Source organism: Apis mellifera, linkage group LG10, assembly GCF_003254395.2.
Source record: "Apis mellifera strain DH4 linkage group LG10, Amel_HAv3.1, whole genome shotgun sequence".
NCBI lineage: Eukaryota > Metazoa > Arthropoda > Insecta > Hymenoptera > Apidae > Apis > Apis mellifera.
Window position 1 is genome coordinate 9,814,918 of NC_037647.1, and position 22,503 is coordinate 9,837,420.

Consider the following 22,503-nt stretch of genomic DNA (forward strand, 5'->3'; position numbering starts at 1 on the left):
ATTAATAGAAAAGAATTTTATATTATAAAATTTTTATGAAAAACTTGCCTTTTAGTTTCAAAATATAAATTCAAAAAATTCCAAAATTTTGAATAAAAAACAAGTAATTAATAAATTTTTTATGTAACATCTTCAAAATGGTAGAATATGGTTTCTATTTTTTTCGCACAATGTTGCTTTTCTTATATGTAATTTTGAATACTTCCTTGTACATTCTGCTATGTTAATAACATATAAGCTTCAAATATCCAAATATAATATGATGCTGATTTCAAAAACTTTTTCATTATTTTATTTTTTGGCAAAATTCCTATTGTTTTTTTTTTTTATATTTGCTTTATAAAATTAATGTACACAAAAGACGGCTCTATCTAATTAATTTTATTATCTTGTATTCTCATCTGTGATTAGAATAAATTATTTCTTCTTTTATTTTTCTTATTGATTTATTCTGAAGAAATGATTTTATTTTTTATAATTATATATATATATATATATATTAATAATATTGAAATTGAAATTGAAATTGAAATTGAAAATATTTACAGAATTAAAGTTTTCAAATTGTATTACAAAGAAATAAATAAATATTAATAATTAATATTATGATTAAATATTAATGATTTATATTAAAATTTTAAAATATTAAAAAAAAATTTTTTGAGAAAAAGTTTTGTAATAACAAAATAATAAAAGATAATGAAAAATATTTCATATGTTTGAAACAATCTGTATAATAAAGTAAGGTGTAATAATAATATTAAAGAAATTGCGTCATACATTAAAAGATATGAATGAAAATTATACGCGTTTGAAACAATCTATACAATAAGGTGTGTAGTAATAGTAGAAGATTGCGTCGTTAAATTTTAATATTTTTGTTATTTTGTGAATTAAATATTTTTAATATCAGCTGATCAATATGTCAGAAACACCACGGATTCTTTCGATACAAAGTCATGTAGTGTCTGGTTACGTTGGTAATAAAAGTGCAATATTTCCTTTGCAGGTGAACAATATGTTCATTGTAAAATTCATCATTTGTTATCATCTTATTAGTTATAAATTCTATCAAATTTTAATTAATAGATAATTTTGGTTAGATAGTTTTAATTATATGTTACATTATTATTTAATAATTTTATATATTAAAAATAATATAATATAAATCAAATTATGCTGCTTTGTTAATACAATACAATAATACAATAAATATGATTATTATTTTTAAAAGATTTATTTCAATGCAAAAATTTAAAATGAAATTTTTTATAAGATTATTTTAGAAAAATAAAATGGTTTTCATTATCATGTCATTTATAATATTATTTTTTTTATAATTAACAATATTAAAATAATAATTTCTTTCTTCAGTTATTAGGCTTTGAGGCAGATGCAATTAATTCTGTTCAACTTTCTAATCATACTGGATATAATATTTTTCGAGGTCAAGTATTGAATGATAAAGATTTAGGTAAGATAAAGAAAATATTCTAAACAAAATAAAAAGTAATTATCAATTTAAATTATTGGATATATAAATTATATAATTAATCCAATATAAATTAGGAGATTTAATAGAGGGGTTAGCAGAAAATAATTTGATTAATTATACACATTTACTTACTGGATATGTTGGCTCTGCATCATTCTTAAGAAAAATAGCAGAAGTTGTTCGTATGTTAAAACGTAAAAATCCTAAACTCATATATGGTAAATAACTTTATTGAGAATACAATTAAAATTTATATATTAAAAATATAATTTTATATTAATCTTTAACATTTAAATACAAGTATGTGATCCTGTTATGGGTGATAATGGAAAATTATATGTTCCTGAAACATTGGAAGAAATTTATAGAAAAGAAATAATATCATTAGCAGATATTATAGTACCAAATCAATTTGAATTAGAGTAAGTTTAATATTTATATGTCAATATTTATATATTTTACATATATATAAATTAAATTTATAATATCATATTAATTATTTTAGATTAATAAGTAATATAAAAATCAATACAATGTCCGATTTAGAAAATGCTATAAAAAAAGTACATAAAATGGGTCCTCAAACAGTAGCAATTTCATCAACAGAAATTAATAATAAATTAACAACAATAATTAGCACAAATAAAGGTAATGAAATAATTAAATAATAAAATAATTGACATTTTAAATTAAATTGACATTTAAAATAAATAAAGATTTAAAAAATATATAAAATTCATTTTGATTTCAGATAATAAATTAATAAAAATTGATGTTCCAAAAATACCAAGTACATTCACAGGTTCTGGAGATCTTTTTGCTGCTCTATTTTTAGCTCATACATATTTACAAGATGATATGAAAATTGCTATTGAAAAAACTGTAAATAGTTTATATAATATCTTACTCAAAACTTATGAATATTCTCAAGGTATTTATTCATACTATTTATCTCTCTCTATAGATAAAAATATATATTTATATATAGAAGTTAATAATAATTTTCAAAATTTTTATCATTAGCATGTCAAAATAAAGAATATGAGCCTGTGAGAAAAATTGAATTACGTTTAATACAAAACAAGAATTGCATTGAAAATCCAGAAATTAATTTTTTTGCTGAACCACTTATATTATAAAAAAATTAAATTAATAATATGTGCATACTGCTGAAAATAAATAATGTTTATTAATATGTTATATTAAGCTATGCATTAGTTAAAAATATGAAATAATTAATTGATTTTGTTTATTATAAATAATATATACATATAATAATATATGTACAATAATTGATAAATAATTTTATCAATTATAAAAATATTTTACTGTCTTCCAGTACAAAAAAGTTAATACATATATTTTTATAAATAATAAAATTATATATATTATCAAACAAAAAAATTTTAGACTTTTATTAATATTTTTAAAAAATTAATAAATATTATATATATAATACTATAATATATTTACAATGAATCTTAGTAATTCGTAAATTATTTCAAATTAGTCACAATAATTTTTTAATGTTAAACGAGGTACTATGTTCATAGATTGAAGTTCTTGAAAAAGTAATTTGCAAGCATAAGGCATTGAAATTGTAGAAACACAAGAACTGGAACGGCAACTATGGCACCAACCGCTATATGCCATCAAACCACATTTGTTGCATACATCAATATCAAATGCATCACTAGATATCATGAGTCTTTCTATCAACATCATACTAGCACCATATCCAATTAAGCAATCTCGTTCCATTTCACCTAATCTTAAACCACCTTCCTTAGCTCGACCTCCCGTTGGTTGACGCGTTAATACAGCTCTTGGTCCTCGAGCACGAGCATGCATTTTATCTTGTACCATATGTTTCAATTTTTGATAATATACCTATATTTTATAATTATACTCTTACAATAATATTTAATATTAGATTTTTAAAATTAAAAATTATTAACTTACTGGTCCAGAATAAATATATGCTTGTAAAGGTTCTCCTGTAATACCAGAATAAAAGAAATCCTTGCCCAAGTAATTAAAACCATGCTTTACTAATTCTGCACAAACATCTTCAACTTTTGAACCTCCAAATGCTAAATAAAAATATTTATTAATATTATAAATTTTAAAAATTATTAAAACAATAATTTATTATAGATATACCTGTGCCATAATGAAATTCTCCTTTTATAACACCTGCTTTTCCAGCAAGCAATTCTATCAATTTTCCAACTGTCATACGTGAAGGAAATCCATGTGGATTCATAATCATATCAGGACATATACCATAATCATTAAATGGCATATCCTCTTGTTCTACAATTAATCCTAATAATAAAAATATAAATAAATATAAAAAAATTCTGCAAAATTAAATGACAAAATATATGTAAATACATACCAACTACACCTTTCTGACCATGTCGACTACTAAATTTATCACCTATTTCAGGTCTTCGAGTTTGTCTTAATAATAATTTAATCAAAAATGCATCTTCTGCATTACTAGAAATCATAACTTTTTCAATATAAGCAGGAACTGGACCTTTAAAAACAACTGGAACATCTTTATATTCCGTTTGTGTTTGAACATTACCAGAATTCACTGGACCAATGTTTGCAGCTGGTGATGATTTATTTACCATTACCTATAAGAAAAAATTAAATATGATTTAATTATTTATATAATTGATCCTAGATTGTTGATTCTAGTATTTAAAAATGAACCTTTCGATTTTCCACCATTTCTCCAGGAGCAGCAATTCCATCACTATCGATTATTTCATGTTTCCAAACAGATTTCTTTGTATTAGCATCAATCAATGGTCCCATTATTCGATCATAAGTTTGATTCGCATATCTTTTTAACGTACATTTTGCATTTCTATATACCAAACATCTTCCAAATCCTCTATCAATTGAAGCTTTGTTTAAAATAAGAGCATCTTCAATATCATAACCACTATAAGACATAACAGCTATTGTTGCATTTTGTCCAGCAGGTAATTTATCAAAATTTATTAGTTCTATTGTTCGGGATTTCACCATAGGTGTTTGAGGATAAACTAAATTATACATTAATGTGTCAATACGATTACGTTGATTATAACCAATTGTTCCCATTGCTTGTTTTCCCATAGCGCATTGATAAGTATTTCTTGGACTTTGATTGTGATGTGGATATGGTACTAAACCAGCACAAACTCCAAGTAATGTAAATGGTTCAATTTCTAAATGCGTTGTTTTTTCATTAATATGCGATTCATTAAATGCGATAGAACTATCATTTTCTTCGTTAACATCCAAATATTCGATTAAACCTAATAATAATATAATAATATTGTTAAACACATATGATAAGATTTTATAATTTTATTTTTAATCATATATTAACCATCTTGTAAAAAATCTTCAAAACTTCGTATTCCTTGTTCAAGTAATTTTACATGCTCTTCTTGTACAAGAGGATCACCATTTTGTACAATAATATATGGTCTACATAATCGTCCTCCATCAGAACTAATTTGAATACATCTATAAATAAATAATTATTATAAAATAGAAATTATTTAAAAAAAACTGTAACATCATGTATCATTATTATAATATATAATACTAATGTAACTTAGTAACTTTTAAATAATTATTACCTATGTTGATGCTGAGTATATATAGAAACAAAACCATTTATTAAGCCTTTTCTTCGTAATAATCTAAAAACATTTACCAATCTCTGATAATTTTTTACTATACCTAAAATATTACCATTTAAAAAAACCATGTAAACGTTTTTATTATTAATTTCTTCACCGCCAAGTATATTAACATTTTCTACTCCTAAATTAAAAGCCAATCTAATAATTGGTTCTTCATCAATTTCTGTAGTAATATGTGTCATAAGAGCTAAGTTTTTAACTAAACCACAACCCTATAAAATTTTATGTAAGTATTAAATAATATAATTTTTATTGAAATATATATATATATATGTAATGCTAACTTCTCCTTCAGGTGTATCACTAGGACATAACATTCCCCATTGAGATGGTTGCAAAGATCGAGGACCAGATACTTTTCTAGTTTTTTCAAATTGCGAATTAACTCGAGTCATCATTCCAAGTGCCGAAATATAAGAAAGTCTAGATAAAACTTGAGTAACCCCATGTCGTTCCATTTTAAATCGTTTAATCGTCCAATTACCCTATTGAATAAAAATTTTTTAATCAAATATTTAAAAATTTTTGTGCGTTTTATATTTTATTTACTCACAGATGATATGGCAAAAGCTAATCCATTAGTAATTTGATCTTGTCTCATATGTTTTACAATGTCAAATTGTGCAGCTTTAATTTTTGGTATATTTTTATCAGCTATTTGTTTTAACTGTAAATATAATGTCAAAAATTATAAACTTAGTATATAATATACAATATACAATTTATATTATATACTATAAATTTATAAACTTTATAATTATAAACATTAATTATTTAATATTAATTATATATTGTATTACCTCCCAATTAAATCTTTTAAATAAATCTTCAAACATCAAAGATAGCAAAGAACCAGCCAATTCTAATCGTTTATTACCATAATAATCTCTATCATCTACAAGTTTTCCATCGGATTGTGCTTTCATAACTTTACGAATCATTAAAGCAATATAAGTTGCTTTCATTTTAAAATTAAAATCTATGACCTATAATAGATATTAACAATATTATTCGTAATAATTAACCAATGTTTTATTAATAATTATTATTTTTAAATTACTAACAGGAACATGTGATAAAATATTAGTTGCCAATGCATCTTTCATTTCATCTGTAATACTAGATTTTATGACTGAGAATCTTTTTTGTTTTCTTTTATTACTGAGAAATCTAAAATATCATTTGAAATTAATATTTATAATATTAATATTATTATTATTATTTTTTAAACTAATACCTTAATGCCTGATTTTGAGCAAATACATTTAAAACATGACATTCTTCTAAACTTGGTGCAAATTTTTTCATAAATTCTTCTTCTGTACCAATAAGTTGCATAATTTCTTGATCACTTACAATTCCCATTGCTTTAAATATTATTGTCACAGGTATATCCTAATAATACAGTCATGTTTTATAAAATATAATCAAAATTTTATTTCATAATTAAAGTTTACTTACATCTTGAAAAATATTATGTCTCATATAATATCTTCCAGCTCTGCCTACTATGTTAGTTTTCGTTTTCCTTTCATGAGTAACACTATTGCAAGATGCGACAATACATCCTTTACTATCTTCTTCAAGAATAATTCTATTTCTAAGCATTTGTTCTTGTATCAAGATTACTTTTTCTTGACCATTCACTATAAAATAACCGCCAGGATCATGAGGACATTCGTTCATCTTTGCCAATTCAAAATGAGATTTGCCAGTTAACACACAATTTGAACTTCTTAGCATAATAGGCATTCTAAAAAAAAAATTCTTTTAATATTAATAATTGATAATTATTATTATTTTCAAATTTCTAATTTATACCTTCCAATCAATAAATTATTTTTAATTATTGGTTGGTGACCTCTAATGTATTCAATATCAACTGTAATTGGAGCAGAATAATTTAAATCCCTTAAACGACATTCATGTGGTGTAGTAGAACGTGTTACATTAAAACCTTCTTCAACATCAGGTAAACCAACATGAACATTTAAATATCTGTAAAAAAAAAATATGCCATATGATATACAATTGATAATATAATAATATAATATATTGATAATATTACTTACTTTACATAAAATAAAGGATCAGCATCACTAAGCACTTTTTCATTTGCTTTTACGATTTTTTTTATTTCCACATTTATAAAATAATTAAAAGAATCAATATGTTGTTTAACGAGACCTTTTCCCTTAAGAAAAGCAGGTACGAGTTTCCATTTATCCTGTAAATATGTGATTTTATTATCAATTATTTTATAATAAACTTGATATAACCTTTTTCATACCTGAATATGTTTCACTACTTTATTAAATTTTTCTTCCGATTTAATACGATTGTGAACATTAATTTTCATTTCTCCCATTTTTATATTTATGAAAAATATAAAATTATAATATTCAATATATTAAAAAATCTCGATAAAAAAGAATTTTTTTACTGTACTGTTTTAACCTGTATTTAATCGAATTATTTTCGTAGTATTGAAAATATTGAAAATATAACATAATATAATTTATTAAAAATTATTATTAATTGCATATGAAAAATAAATACAAAAAAACAATATTTATATGTATAAATATGAAAATTGAATAAATTTGATGTAAACATATGATCAAAAGATAATGTGAATACATTACTTAAGTATGTACATACTTAAGTAAGAAATATATTATAGTATATTACATATTATCTATAATGAATTATTTTATAAAATCTATCATCAATTTAATTATATTAAAAGTAAATAATACGAGAAATTTATATCAATATTTCAGTAATATTAATAAAAAAGATTAAATATTAAAATAATATATTAAAAAATTTATTTAAATTTATTTAAATAGATAAATATGATTATTTTGCTGCATAACTAATGTTTCACCATTGATTAAATGTAAGATAATTATAATTTTGTACATATACTCTTATAAGTACATATTCTATATAATTCTATATAAAATTCTGAAATAATATAAAAACATGAAATTTTTTATTGATAAATTTACGAAATCACTTTTAACAAAAATTTCAATATCGAATAAAATATTTAATATAAGATATTTTTCCCAATATTATAAAATAGATGATAATATTTTTGGATTAAATGAACAACAGAAAGAGGTTAGTAAAGTTATAATAGAATTGAATAGAATATATTTTAGCTGGTTTATTATAACACTGAACTTTATATTCACAAATATTTTAAATAATATCGATTTAAATCTTAATCGATATCTTAATAAGTGAAGTTCAATTTTTTTTCATTTACCTCAATCAATTATGATATGAATTAATTGATTTAAATTGATATGAATATTAATAAAGAAAAAACATATTTTTTTTTTTTATATTTTATAGCTACGACAATTAATATTTAATTTTGCTCAAAAAGAACTTGCTCCAAAAGCGGCTGAAATTGATAAAAAAAATAATTTCGATGAACTCCGAGTAAGTTGACAATTTATATATAAAATATTTTGGAAAAAATAAAAAAATATTATTTTGGTTATATTTATTATTTTTAGGAGTTTTGGAAGAAACTCGGCAAGTTAGGTTTATTAGGAATAACTGCAAAATCTGAATACGGTGGTACAGGTGGTACGTATTTAGATAATGTCATTGTTATAGAGGAATTGAGTAGGGCATCCGCAGCTATAGGTCTTAGTTATGGCGTACATTCAAATTTATGTATAAATCAAATCCACAGAAATGGGACAGAAGAACAAAAGCATAAATATTTGCCAAAGGTAATATGCAAATATAAATTTGATAACTATTTTGTTCCGTATATATATATATATATATATATATATATGTAATATATAATATATATGAATTTTATATATAGTTATGTAGCGGAGAACATATCGGAGCGCTTGCGATGTCAGAATCGACATCCGGATCTGACGTAGTTTCTATGAAATTGCGAGCTGAAAAAAAGAATGATTATTATATTTTAAACGGTCATAAATTTTGGATTACAAATGGTCCTGATGCTGATACTATTATCGTTTATGCAAAAACAGATCCAAATGCGATTAAACAGCAACATGGTATTACAGCATTTATCGTAGAACGAGATTTCGAAGGTTTTAGTATAGCTCAAAAATTAGATAAATTAGGTATGCGAGGTTCTAATACTGGTGAACTTGTATTTCAAGATTGTAAAGTTCCAGGTAATATTGTCTTTATAAATTGAATAGTATGTAAGTTTTTTTTTTCTTATGCTTTTTTTTCTATATAAACCATTATTATTAATTATAGTTAAAAATGTACTTGGACAAGTGAACAAAGGTATTTACGTGTTATTTAGTGGCTTAGACTTGGAACGTGTAACGTTAGCAGCAGGCCCTTTAGGGTAAGATTTTTAACTATATTAAGTTTTACAAATTTATTTTGATATATATTTTAATATATTTCACAATTACGATAGAATCATTCAGGCTTGTTGCGACGTGGCATTTGAATATGCACATGTGAGAAAGCAATTTGAAAAACGTATAGCAGAATTTCAAATGATACAGGTATATTGATTTTTTTCTTATGTATCTAAAACTTATAAATATTTAAGAATGATATTAATATTTTAGGAGAAAATTGCAAATATGTATACGAGTTTAAGCGCTTGTAGAAGTTATTTGTATTCTGTAGTTAGATCTTGTGATGCAGGATATATAAATCGAAAAGATTGTGCCGCGGTGATACTTTACATTGCTGAATGCGCTACCAAAGCTGCGTTGGACGCAATTCAAATACTAGGTAAATTATTAATCTTTGACAAGAATTTATCGTTTTTAAATATTTCTTCAAATCTATGTAATTTTTAGGTGGAAATGGCTATATAAATGATTATCCTACTGGAAGATTATTGAGGGATGCAAAATTATATGAAATTGGTGCTGGTACCAGTGAGATTCGTCGAATGGTAATTAGTAGAGCGATTAGCGAAGAGTATTCATAAATAAAAATATTATTAATTTGAATCTCTTAAAAATATTATAATTTACATAATTTGTTTAAAATGGTGTAATATATACAATTTTTCTTTTCTAAAGGTCAAAAATAAAAATATATATTAATTTTATGATATATATTATTTCATTCCTTATCATTTTAAATTTTTTAAAATTTTCAATTGATTATAATATATATATAAATATACTAAAAATATTCATGTTTATTTTTAACAGATTAGCAATACCTGTCGAGCTATTGACAAACAAATAATATATAATTAATATTGCCTATTTACACATCACTTTGATATGTGTATTTTTTTTTTAGAATTGTACAAATTGAGATAAATGAGTCACTAGAACGACACTATCTTAAAACTATGATTGACTAACCTTTCGCGCTATAGGTTGCTAATTTAAGTCAAACTTACGTCTCTTTCTCTCAGTTTAGTTTTATGTACTCTCTTTTCTTGTTTCTTTCTTGATTTAGTTTCATTAATCACAGTGCAGTCAAAGTAATTAGATCGAAGCTACATAGGGAAGAGGAGGTTTCAAACGAGAGGAAGTATTCGCAGATGTCATTGTGAAAGGGAAGAAAGTGCAGTGTTGAGAATTCTGTGAAACGAAAAAAATGTCTCTTAAGTTCTCCATAAGCAACTTTTACGAAACTTATGTGAGTATGCAACAACTTCTTCATCAAATTCTTTTTCTTATTATCTTCCTTTGTATATCATTGATAATATAACTTGAGTATCAATATATACATATATACACATACTTTATCCTGCATCGTTCTCTTCCTACATTATTGTGTTATCCAACACAATGTATCTTTCCTTCGTGAATTTGAACAGGAAAAAGAACCCATTGACGTTTCTGAATGTATTAATAAAACGATTTATGTTTAATTCTACATATTTATTTAGTGTTCGTCAGAAAAATTTCCTGATTCCTCAATGTAGAGACATTTATAATTGAAGTATTTCTATATGTGTAACAAATATTTAAATTACCTTCGTTCGTCGCATCGTTTGAAAATTCACTTCAATCAAGATTACCGTTCGAAAGTGCGATTCGATCGTGGATAAAAAATTTGTTACGAATTTTAATCGTGCGATATCACGACACGATACTTTTATGCGAGATCATTGGTCCTATCGATGTGCATAGCAAAGATAGGGAGGCCGTAAATGCCAGAGAAATGAGTGCAGGTCGGACCAGAACAATACATACGGTATGCCAATTCGAAATGGGGCCAGAATAGCAGAAGCGGCGGACCGGTAGTTGGGTAACTAAGCTCGCACAAGTAAACCCTGTCAAAATCAAGTGGCAGTGCAGCCAGTAGTTCTCGTTTGCCAGTAAAGAGCGTAAGCACGGGTTCGATATTGCTTCGACTCGTCGCAAATTCGTATCATTATTCCACTTTTATCATCGATATTTCGCGGTTTCGATCAGAAAAATTTTTTTTTCTAAAAAATTTTCTCGGATCTTTCCTATCTTACTTCCAATCTTCTGACCTAACAAATTGGCCTTTTTTTTTTTTTTTGATTTCTTTATAAACAAGGGATAATTGCGTTGTTCTGAATAGACGGAATAGAGCATGACGAGGAAACAAACAATAATCGTGAAGCTTAAGAGATCCAGCACCGGCAAACCTTGGGGAATACGTATCGCCGGAGGCGCTGATTTGGGTACGCCGATCGTCGTCACCCGCGTGAGTTTTCCTTTCATCTCATTTTTCATGACAAGCAAATTTCTGCTTAATACATGTATCGATCCATTATTATTATTAGAGGCGAATAGCCTGCTTCCTATTTAAATATTATTTGACATATGGCAAATTTTTATCTATGTATGATAAAAGAAAAAAGAAACTGCAAATTTCTTAGAGAATAGATATTTATCCTCTGATGTGCATAAATTTATATACGTGTATTGATATAATTAATTCAATATATGAATATAAAAATAGTTTTATTAATATTGTTTTTTGTAATGTTTTTAAACAAACGCTTTAAAAAAAATGCTTATACATTTTATCATATGCGTGATCACATCTAGCCAACACGTGTGACCTAATCTCGTGCATCTTTTCGATCCTCGACTGGCATTCTCTCTGGCATGATTATTAAATGCAATAAAGAGAAATCATAGACACATTTGAACGCGGTCCAAATGTTTCTATCATTCAACCATAATTCCATATTATTTTATTTTACGTGATTATATGATTCCCATTAAATGAAACAAAAAGCTCGTTTTTTCCACGATAGATTAAAACGAATGAAAATTAACGTTTTCGATATTTGTGTTTCTAAAATTAGCTTATTAAAATTAATATTTCGTTGATAACACACAACAGCTAATAAAAGATTAACGTTTATGTTCGTGATGATATCTTCGAAAAATTAGAATTTTCTTGTGCTATATGTGCGTTACAATGAAATTTTTTTTTATTTACAGTCGGAGAACGAGACGCTCCAGAGGGGTGATGTGATCAAGAAGATCGATGATTACGACGCGCGAGATGTGAGGCATGTAGACGCCCAGAATCTTCTTCAAAACTCTGAATCAATAAGGCTCGTGATCGAAAGGTCTGAGCCGTCGAAAGCATCTCGTATCAACATTCGTACCACGTCATCTTCGATTTTCGAGTCGAACACTGGCGACAGGGCTGCGGTCACTAGTCTGTCAGAAAGCAATTCCACCTTTGTTATTATGCGCTCGATTTCTAGCATCATTGTCGCTATGCTATTATCATCGCTACGTAAAAATTGATTATTAACGCTTTGTGTTTAGATTTCTTTCCAATTTTTTTTCTTCTTTTTTTTTTTTTTTTTTTTACATGCTTTAATCGCAGCGCCTGATTGACAGCTCACCACCATCAAGAAATATCATCGTTGATTCGACGATCATTTTCTTTCTTACTTCAAATATTTTATTTGGAAAAACAGAATAAAATATTCAAAAGATTGACACATATATTCAATTAGCTTTCATGCTTCTAATCACCACTTTCGCTACACGCCACGTTAATGTTAAATCTATTTCCATTTGATGATTGAAAATGATCGTCGAAAGTATCATCAAGGCTCTCGTGAGATTCTTGAGAATTGTTTTTCCATTAATTCGTCGAGTAAAGTGCTTTCCTATTTCGATGTAGAGCCAAGCAACGGAAATTACCAGCGGAATTACCGAAGAGTCCTGTACCGCCGCCTTCCATCGACGAATACAATCGGCCCTCATCCTCGCCGGATCGCCTTTACTTGCCGCACGAACACCTCGACGAAGTTCGCGAGGAGAGAGCCTATTTGTCGCAGGTACTTTGAGTAGAACACGAATTCACTCAAGAGCGAGCAAACTCGTGCAAATCGTCCATTTTCAAGATCAAAACTCTCGACAGTTGCATTGTCCTTTCAGAATAATTCTTAAGAATTTTATAAATTCTATTCTTAAATTCGTATTATAGGAATTTTTATTTTATATAATAAAATTGATTGAAAGACACGTGAATATTGGCCAACAGTTTGAAGAACAAGGATCGAGCCTCGATCTTTCTATCTTAAAAAGATGTATTTTGAAAAGATATCGAATACAGTAATTCGAAGATGACAATGACTGAAGAGGAGGCTGTAATTTCGATCTTCGATTCTCTAAAGCGAAACTGCGTTTTAGCGCTTCCTAAATTTGAAAATGTAAACGCCGCCTGCTTAGTTTAAAGAGAAGTTCATTGACTCGTAAATACAACATACCACTGTATTTCGAAGAAAAACGAGAATCGCGTGCATCTTCGATACATTTGTTATACATATTCTTCTTTATCTTTCCGTCTTATCTTTTCTTCTCAAAATTCTCGAAATGTCAATATTTTTTCTCATCTGTATTTCGTCACACACACACAATTCTGAGACAGTTTTATTAGTTTCCCTCCTTTTTATTGTCATTTCTCGTTTAATGAATTTACGCGCATACACATCTGTGCAAATTATTAGATTTCAAAGAGCAGGGCAGACGATCGCATTTGGCAAGTTGCGCGTTTGTCCGTTCTGAAATAAATCGGAAACCAGTTTGAAATTCAATAACTTATAGTTGAATTATCACCGGGGGAGATGCGGGATGACAGAATATTTGTCGAAGTTAATTCATTATTTCCGCATTCCGTTTCAGTAATAATGTACCCCTCAAATAGTACATTTCAATCTCTGAGAAACGTATAGATTAGAAATCATCGTTTTCTAATACCAAGTTATCTATGATAAAACATAAATCATCGAGTTATTCGTGAAAAGACAATTTGATGGTTCGTTCGTTCATTGAACGAATTTTCCCTGTGTCTTTTACACTTAACAAGTCTCTGCTACCGTTAATCTATCGTTGTTCCCATTTACACATTGTTGACGAAAATTCTATAATAGCGAGCATTTACGATTGCTTCGTTAAATAAATGGGAAAATTTGAAAAGCGATGTACACGTGTACATGCGTGTAATTTGGCGAGAAATAACACATATAAGACGCCTTTATTCCGTGAGATGTTCGAAGTGTGAATATATTTTTGTTGGCCCGCTACGATGCCGGAAAGTCCGTAGTAGAGGCAGTTGCCACGCTATAAATATCGCTTTTGCATCGAAACCACCGCTCCGATCCAATACTACGCGATCCAGGACGATTTCGGAACACTATTTCGATCCTAGCCTCCGTTTAAAAAACATTCTTGTCATCCTGTCATCGATTTCGATGGCGAAATATCGATCTGAAATTGCAAGGAGAACGGGATGCGTGTATCACGTGTATGCATATTCCTATATACATTCCCTATCATTTCGTGGAATATCAAATTTGCGTATAACAAATTAAAAGGATTATGGAGAAATCCTGACGAGAAAGGGAAAATCAATCAATGATATTCGTGAGAGAATGCATTGAACGTTCACAACTGATGAAAAGGGATGCTGCCAAGGAAAACAAAACAAAATTTTTCACCCCAAGGTCGGAGCTATACATCGATCCATTAAACTAAAGAAAGCATTGATTGCTTGATGCTCAATGGACGTGGCAAGCATAGGGGGATACGGTGATAGAATCTAGAGATATTTAAACAATGGTATAAACAATAAACATTTCGTATTGTTTCAAACTATTATGAATATTCTGAAGCTTTTTCAAGATTTGGTACGAGTCCAAATGTGACACAATCGATTAAAAATAATCATTTTAAATTGCGGTGAAAAAATAAAAGTCGAAATTGAGAATGAATGAATAATGTAATCTATTCCCTAGAAATAATTATTTATCCGATATAACAGAATTTTTACATTTGAAATGAAGATGATAGAAAAAGATGAGAAAAGATTGTAAAAAAAAAAAAAAGAAACGAAATGAAAGATATAAGGATCGTATTACCGATCAAGAGGATAAACGTGGGAACGATCGAGATACGTGTCGGTAATACGTGGAGAGGAGAAGAAAGAGCGCAAGAGGAGTCGCGTGGAAAAGACCAGAGTTAGTGCCGCCCGCGCAACGAGACAGTGCGTTAGCGAATACATAATTCGTAAGAAGAGAGAGAGAGATCCAGGAAAAAAGGGAAAGAGTGTAACGACATCTCGATAGAAACGATAAAAAAAAAAAAGAAATTGATTTTTTTTCCTCGAGAGTGGTCAATCATCGGTCGCAGGAACACGAACCTACGGTTCGATTAAAGAACAATGCCGGCTTATACGACCGTTTATCGTCACAACATCGAACACCAGCCGAAAGAGGAGGAGGCTGCCGTGTTTTGGGTACGAAACAAGTCAATTGAAATTCAAAGGAAATATATCGATATAATTCATCACCATCATAATATCATCGAATATACTAATACGATTATAATGTGATGTTTCACACGTTTCACAATCATCACAAATTTCCTATGCGCTTATATTCATCGTTACTAGAATTATTTTTTTAATATTATCGACGTTCAGCAAAGAGGGAAATTTTAATCGAGAGAAAAAAGAAAACGAATCTCGAGCAACCTTGACACTTTGCTTAATAAGCGATGCTTTTTTAATTTTCAAAGTAATATCGAGGAAAATTGTGTTGTTCTTGATGGAAAGTTTTTTTTTTCCTTTGATTCGTCTTAACCCAAGAAATTTTTTCTCGAAAAAATTATTTTAAAATTGCAATTGTATTAAAATATAAATTAACCATTGAAATCATGTACCTACTTTAGAAGTGAACATAGCGTTAGATGATCTAGATTTCGACTTACAAAGTCGCGTGCCAACCTTGACATCATAAGAGTCTAGGGCTAGGTCTCGATTCTATCCCTGTATGACATTGAAAAAGACAATGAGACGAAATTTTCGTTCAAGTTTAACGCGAAATGATAATCTAAAAGAACACGATACAATGAAAGGGAAGAAACGATTCGGTTGACAGAAGAATCACAGCATTTACACGATGCAATAAAACGCATGTAACCACGTTACAGGCTATTCATTGCTATCTTATTCTATTTTCGTAAATGAGATCTGGGTTACTCAAACACAAGAGGGTCATACAACCTCGATATACTTTATCCTTTTCACTTTCCAAAGAATAAAAAGATTCTTTCGGGTTATGTTTGAAAAAAAGATATATTGTAAGCAAAGTGAAAAATACATAGGGAAAATTTTTGTCGTTGTATATATATAATTGAGAACACATTTCAACTTGTGAAACGGATCTACAAAATATCGAGAACGTTTGTTATTTTATTTATATTATAGCCACGAAATTATAGAATTACAGATTTTCTTATTATTAGAATAGTAGTTTTCCGATTCATTATTATCGATAAATATTTTTTGAAATAACCGTTTCGATATTCCAATTTAATTGAATGAGATTTTATTAAATAACAAAAACAATGATTCACTTCATCGAAATATTGCCATTTTCTATGAATAATAGAATATTCTATGAATAATATATATATATATATACATGCTCAATAAAAAAAAAAAAAAGAATCGATTATAATTTCCCTTTGGATTGGATTACTTGTTTAATTAAAAAAAAAATCGATAAAAATTAATAGAAACTTGATAAATATTGATCGTGACGGAGAAAGATTTCGCAGCAAACGAGGTACACGTTATTTTTGCCGGCTAGGGGCCTTCATCTATTTCGAGAAAGAGATACCGTTGCTCATTCTGTAAAATACTGTTTCCGATCCATTTATAATGAAATAGTTATATTGTTATCCGATACATATATGTATATATATATATATTTCTCTCGTGAAATTCAACGTTCTCGTTGCATTCGATTGTTCGAATCGTTGTTCCAATTCTTTGAGGCAAAGTCGATGCTAGCTGGATTCGAATCCGATTTTCTATTCTTGCAACCACGTCTTATAAATACGATGCGTAACCTTATCCTACCGTTCACGTTCTTTCTACAACGTTCCGCTTGACATTCTGATTTTCGTCATATTTTAACAATGACGATACTCAACGATCAAATCAACATCGAGCCTCTTCTAATTGAGCAAGCATAAAACGAACGAAGAAGAAGGAGGCATTTTTTTCTTATAGATCATGATTTTCCTCTTCCATTCTTTGTCATTTTGTCCTTTTTCTCTTTGATACTTGTGAAAAGTCTGTTCAATTGTATTTTTAATAATTTCGTAATTCAGCGCAACAACGCGAAAATATTTGGCAGCACAGGTTGTTGGTAGTGCAACGTAATGTTTTATGCAAATCTCTCGTTGACAAGATACGAGCCAAAAAGTTGAAATCTCGGTTACCTCATGATCGAATCGTATACATTCTATAGTTCGTAGCGATAGACAAAAAAGTATAATCGGTACCTTGCTTCGCTGTTCGATATAAAAATTATCGTGAAAAAAACGTAAATAGATAAGCAGCATGGACAAACAACGTATTAACGTATCGTGGAAATGTATTTTTAAACGCGGTTATTCATAGATCGCAACGATGTTGAAAATTAATGAGGTATTATCGGTCACTACGGTCTCATAAAGAGGTCTATTTTAGATTTCATTAGTTTGTAATTGACATCGTTTTGGCTGAATATTCCACGCCTACTTAGCTTATTGGAAACGTTTAAAAAATTTACGACGTTTAAAAACAATTGAAAAAAATTTGTTTCTCCTCATTTATGATATTCAGTTTAAAGAAACATTCGATTAAACTGTCGAATCGAAATTAACCGAAATATTTATGTTGATTTCTAGCCGTACCGCACAACTCCTCTGGTCTTGCCAGGTGCAAAGATCAAAAAGGATGCTCCGCTCGGGGAGTGCTACTTGCGCCATCATCCAAATCCGATGATCAGGGCGGCGCCACATCATTACGAACCTGCTCATCCGGAGGTTGCTATGAAACAAAAGGTGCGTTCGATTATTAAACGGCTTTTATTTACGAGGAAAAAAAGAAAAAAAAATTGTCGTTTATTCCGATTCGCTTGAAAGAGGACGAACAATTCTTTCTTCTTCGTCGAAACATGTTGTTAAACGTTAAATGATCACAATTACAAGATATTAATTTGTAAATATATAACATCTGATTAGGTGGCAGAAACGGTACTTCAACGTGTCTTGGGACCGAATGAAGTTCCAAAGGTTTGGATTATTTTATTCTCAAGTTGCTTTCGCTTTTCATCATCGACTGATGCTTTTGCTTTGATTAAGAACGATATCATTATCTTTTAATTTTTTTTTTTTTCCGACCACTTGCAAATATCAATCAATAATGCGGCATGCGATCGATATTTTTATCGCTGTAATTAATCTCGATCGATTTTCAATATTATCTATATTACGAACTATATTATTCATGCAAAAGGCTCTTCTAACCGAATTTATTGATTTAAGTTTAGATTTAGAATGTAGAAAAAATCCTCACCGGAGAACTCGATCTGAGGATTTTTCCCCCCAAAAAAAATCATATTCAAGTGTAATTACTGAAATTATTTAATTAAGTTGCATATAACTAAATCAAATATGTCAAACATATGTCAAAACGTTATTGAATAATTCTTATTGTAGTGAATATCTCATTGTAGTGAAACGCAATATTTAAATTAATATTTTTAAAATATGATAAATTTTTGTGTAAAACATTTAGAAATTTACTTGTTGTAAAAAGACAAAAAGAAGAAGAAGGAGAAGAAAAAAAGAAGATGAAAAGAAATCAACAATTTTAATTATTTTGTAATTATTGCAATTATCATTTATTGTCTCATTTAATTTTGTTATTAGGTTGTCCATAAACAATTTAATTCACCGATCGGACTCTATTCCGAAGAAAATATTGCTGATACTATAAAATGCCAAGCATCTGCTATACCGTAAGTAATAATAACAAATATAAAATTATTATTATTATAAAACAAACGTTAATACACTGTATATAGCTTGTAAATAAAGCATAATAAAATTACTAGCATTAATAATATGATTTAATAATACAATTTGATTTTTGCTGAATGCTGCTACTTATCAAACTATTAACTCTGAGCAGTTAATAATTTTTTTACGCTACCGACTAACGGATATTTTTAAATTATAACTCTTAAATATATGATGAATATATCAGAAAAATGATCTATTTTATTTTATACCTGGAAGGGATATTCATTGGAAATTTTAAATCGAAGATTGATTCTATTGAGGAAACATCATAATCATAATGTAAGAAGTATGGACACACAAAAAAGAAATCGCAGCTCAGTTCTTACACCTCTCAGTTCTTATATTCTTTCTAAATGGATGATATACACTCACGTGCAGTTTATTTGTTTTTCCAGCATTTTCATAGATTTTTCCTTCGTGAAACAGAAACAAGAAATAGAAGAACAAGCGAGAATCTTGAAAGAGCAGGCTAAGGCCGCCTCCTCGAAGAATGTGTGGCCGCAATTCAATAAACCAAATTAATATTCAGTTCGAGACGTTTTTCGATGCTTCTCGCACGTTGCATAGTAAATTCGTAGTTTCAAATTTTTTCTCGGTTTTCGCATAAATCACGTTTTTTGTCTCGAAATTGTTTCTCTTCTCATCATTGAAAATAATAATTGTATTATATATTTTTTATTTATTTATTTTAATGAGACAAATGAACGTGGATATTTGTGATTGAAGTTTTGATCAGCGTTCCATCAAGTGTTTACGTATTCGAACGAATTTTGTTTTAGTTTTATTATTTATAAAATATCTGTAAAATATTATTATTCATTAGGATAATGATACAATTATGATGCAGTTTGTTTTATTAATAATATCGAGTAGAGTCGATAAAGTCGACATAAATATTAGAAAATAAATCATAAAAAAAGTTTGTAAAATAACAATACTATACATTTGCATGGTGTATTGTTGAAAATAATCAATAATTAATCATAGTTCAATGTTCATGTAAATCAGTAGCCTTACTAATTTTATAATAGTTACATGTACTTATAATGAAAAAGCATTTCTCGAGAATTTATCATTAATTTATTATCAATGTGAAGCATTAATAGCATAACATATTTAATAAAATTACAAAAATTAAGAATTAAAATCATGCACGATTCTCGAGAAAAAGCATCAAAGATTTAGTTGAGACATATTCACGACTAATGAAAAAAGATTAATGAAAAAAAGCATGGAAGCAGTCTGAAAGTCGCTCTCGAACAAATATAATTGATGATATAACCCTGGCTAATCGATTTGACAAAATCAAGGCAAATAAATTAAAAATAGTCCATGTATGCAATGTAATGGTACAGCCCGAAGAAACCGATGAAGTACGACCCGAGTAAAAGCGAAGCTTACAAGGCTCTGCAAGAAGAAGCGCTCGGCGATACAGTACAAGAAGTGAAACAACCAGCACGCACCGGTGTTTTCTCTCCGCAAAAAGTTAACCAAAATAGAGTACGTATGAAAAATAATTAAATTGAATAATTAAATTCTTAAAATTATTATTATTATTATTCATTTCTTATTTTATAAACTAATATTCTCAGATATATCACGCTCGACCAAAAAGTCCTGCAGGACCTTACGTAAGTAGAACTTTAAATATTTGAATTTTTGTTATATTATAGTTTCTATTATATTTTAACATTATTTTATATCACGTTTATAGCATTACATAACGTTTCTTGTATTTAAAAAAATTTTTAATATTGAAATCATGATAAATTAATAATCAATATTTATTTAATTGAGAATCAAAGTTTTAGATCTTTTTACATATAAATAAAAGATTATATAAATTATAAAATTTTACATCAATTTACATGAATAATTTTTATATTTATATAATATTATATATATATGTATATAAAATATTTTGTGACAATATAGATTTTCCCTAAATTTTCCCTAAATATTTGAAAAACTAAAATTCATAATTCTAAAAATTATAATTCAATTTAATTATTCATTCAAATATCAAATATTAAATAGTTATCGTTGCGCTAATCTTCAAACATTTGTGAAATTTATTAACATTGTTACTTACTTCCAAGAACAATGGAAATTTATAATTTCTTTCTAGGTAAATATTCTCGATGATGATGGTGAAAAAATCCATCAAAGTAACAGCTTCAAGAGGATTATGTATAGTGTTTTGGGACAAACTGATTATTAATTTATGAACTGATTATAAATATATCTTATTAATATATATATATATATTTTATTTATTGTTCATTGCAACAAATTAAAAATTACACATAATAAAAAAAACTTATTAAAAAAACGCGAAATTATTAAATGAAACATTAAATAAATATCATTAAATGAAATATTAAATATGAAGCTTCTGTAAATTTTTACATGGTGCTGTGAATTTTATTTATGCAGAAATTATATTATCATATTATCATCATGTATATTAAATTTTTCCTTTTATTTTAAAAATAATATAAATAAATAAACATTAAGTGTGAGTCACATATGAAATAATGAATATTATTTTATTACTTCCTTATATTTCCTTATATTTACATTTGAATAATAATCAATATATTGAACAAAAATATTGAATATTATTAAAAAGGGAAATAATTATTTAGAAATATTTGATAATGGTTAACATAATTTAATTTCATAATAAGATGCTACAATATACTCTAATATATCGATGCAAGTATATTAATATAAGTAAATTTTAATTTATTTTTATCAGCAACTTTTTGATCTATTAATCTATTCTCTTTTTAATATCAAAGTATATATTTATCATCCTTATTATGCATATAATAACAAAAACTGATGATTGGAATAACAGTACCGCAGTTTTGATTGGACTATATTGTATTTAATGGATTACAAAATATTGTATATCATTTTT

At 27.5% G+C, this 22,503-nt stretch overlaps 4 protein-coding genes across 14 annotated transcripts; 3 read left to right on the forward strand and 1 right to left on the reverse strand.

Moving 5' to 3' along the window:
• Window positions 1-747: 747 nt before the first annotated feature.
• LOC552663 (pyridoxal kinase) lies at window positions 748-2,639 on the forward strand. The gene is made up of 7 exons (XM_006566055.3): window positions 748-1,009; window positions 1,375-1,474; window positions 1,570-1,713; window positions 1,797-1,917; window positions 2,001-2,143; window positions 2,247-2,426; window positions 2,519-2,639. The coding sequence occupies exons 1-7, from the start codon at window positions 923-925 to the stop codon at window positions 2,632-2,634; spliced, it is 891 nt and encodes a 296-aa protein (XP_006566118.2). The 5' UTR covers window positions 748-922; the 3' UTR covers window positions 2,635-2,639.
• Window positions 2,640-2,944: 305 nt separating this feature from the next.
• LOC552658 (DNA-directed RNA polymerase III subunit RPC2) lies at window positions 2,945-11,352 on the reverse strand. 2 transcript variants are annotated; one of them, XM_625034.5, is made up of 16 exons: window positions 7,502-7,579; window positions 7,284-7,438; window positions 7,033-7,209; window positions 6,673-6,964; window positions 6,449-6,606; window positions 6,276-6,381; window positions 6,012-6,197; window positions 5,765-5,878; window positions 5,496-5,696; window positions 5,146-5,423; window positions 4,890-5,029; window positions 4,223-4,815; window positions 3,897-4,143; window positions 3,659-3,823; window positions 3,458-3,588; window positions 2,945-3,385 (listed from the first exon to the last, which is right to left on the reverse strand). In XM_625034.5, the coding sequence occupies exons 1-16, from the start codon at window positions 7,577-7,579 to the stop codon at window positions 3,002-3,004; spliced, it is 3,405 nt and encodes a 1,134-aa protein (XP_625037.1). In that variant the 3' UTR covers window positions 2,945-3,001. The 2 variants fall into 2 exon arrangements, with proteins under 2 accessions (XP_625037.1, XP_026299222.1); XM_026443437.1 differs by lacking the exon at window positions 7,502-7,579 and adding an exon at window positions 11,189-11,352 and having other exon boundaries at window positions 3,002-3,385.
• On the forward strand, window positions 8,169-10,181 carry LOC408288 (isovaleryl-CoA dehydrogenase, mitochondrial). Its single transcript, XM_006566054.3, has 8 exons — window positions 8,169-8,340; window positions 8,578-8,667; window positions 8,745-8,966; window positions 9,068-9,395; window positions 9,484-9,577; window positions 9,653-9,743; window positions 9,810-9,978; window positions 10,047-10,181. The coding sequence occupies exons 1-8, from the start codon at window positions 8,200-8,202 to the stop codon at window positions 10,178-10,180; spliced, it is 1,269 nt and encodes a 422-aa protein (XP_006566117.2). The 5' UTR covers window positions 8,169-8,199; the 3' UTR covers window position 10,181.
• LOC726668 (PDZ and LIM domain protein 3) lies at window positions 10,661-21,845 on the forward strand. Of its 10 annotated transcripts, none has more exons than XM_001122389.5 (10): window positions 10,670-10,848; window positions 11,764-11,889; window positions 12,639-12,865; window positions 13,339-13,495; window positions 18,399-18,554; window positions 18,735-18,785; window positions 19,425-19,513; window positions 20,933-21,077; window positions 21,170-21,208; window positions 21,706-21,845. In XM_001122389.5, exons 2-10 carry the CDS (start codon window positions 11,776-11,778, stop codon window positions 21,796-21,798), a joined length of 1,071 nt encoding a protein of 356 aa, XP_001122389.1. In that variant the 5' UTR covers window positions 10,670-10,848; window positions 11,764-11,775; the 3' UTR covers window positions 21,799-21,845. The 10 variants fall into 10 exon arrangements, with proteins under 10 accessions (XP_006566121.1, XP_006566124.1, XP_001122389.1 ...); XM_006566059.3 differs by having other exon boundaries at window positions 10,690-10,848; window positions 12,639-12,769; XM_016914548.2 differs by having other exon boundaries at window positions 10,690-10,848; window positions 12,639-12,709.
• Window positions 21,846-22,503: the final 658 nt, after the last annotated feature.

Excerpts from the sequence above, each read along its gene's own strand:
- LOC552663 (XM_006566055.3), top strand. The coding sequence starts at position 923 with ATGTCAGAAACACCACGGATTCTTTCGATACAAAGTCATGTAGTGTCT. Across the intron at positions 1,475-1,569 it reads ATTGAATGATAAAGATTTAG|GAGATTTAATAGAGGGGTTA; the intron begins GTAAGATAAAGA and ends AATATAAATTAG. Across the intron at positions 2,144-2,246 it reads AATAATTAGCACAAATAAAG|ATAATAAATTAATAAAAATT; the intron begins GTAATGAAATAA and ends TTTTGATTTCAG.
- LOC552658 (XM_625034.5), bottom strand. The coding sequence starts at position 7,579 with ATGGGAGAAATGAAAATTAATGTTCACAATCGTATTAAATCGGAAGAA. Across the intron at positions 7,210-7,283 it reads GATCCTTTATTTTATGTAAA|ATATTTAAATGTTCATGTTG; the intron begins GTAAGTAATATT and ends TTTTTTTTACAG. Across the intron at positions 3,824-3,896 it reads TGGTCAGAAAGGTGTAGTTG|GATTAATTGTAGAACAAGAG; the intron begins GTATGTATTTAC and ends TTTTATTATTAG.
- LOC408288 (XM_006566054.3), top strand. The coding sequence starts at position 8,200 with ATGAAATTTTTTATTGATAAATTTACGAAATCACTTTTAACAAAAATT. Across the intron at positions 9,578-9,652 it reads TTAGCAGCAGGCCCTTTAGG|AATCATTCAGGCTTGTTGCG; the intron begins GTAAGATTTTTA and ends CAATTACGATAG. Across the intron at positions 9,979-10,046 it reads GGACGCAATTCAAATACTAG|GTGGAAATGGCTATATAAAT; the intron begins GTAAATTATTAA and ends TGTAATTTTTAG.
- LOC726668 (XM_001122389.5), top strand. The coding sequence starts at position 11,776 with ATGACGAGGAAACAAACAATAATCGTGAAGCTTAAGAGATCCAGCACC. Across the intron at positions 18,555-18,734 it reads AGGTTGCTATGAAACAAAAG|GTGGCAGAAACGGTACTTCA; the intron begins GTGCGTTCGATT and ends ACATCTGATTAG. Across the intron at positions 19,514-20,932 it reads TGCCAAGCATCTGCTATACC|CCCGAAGAAACCGATGAAGT; the intron begins GTAAGTAATAAT and ends GTAATGGTACAG.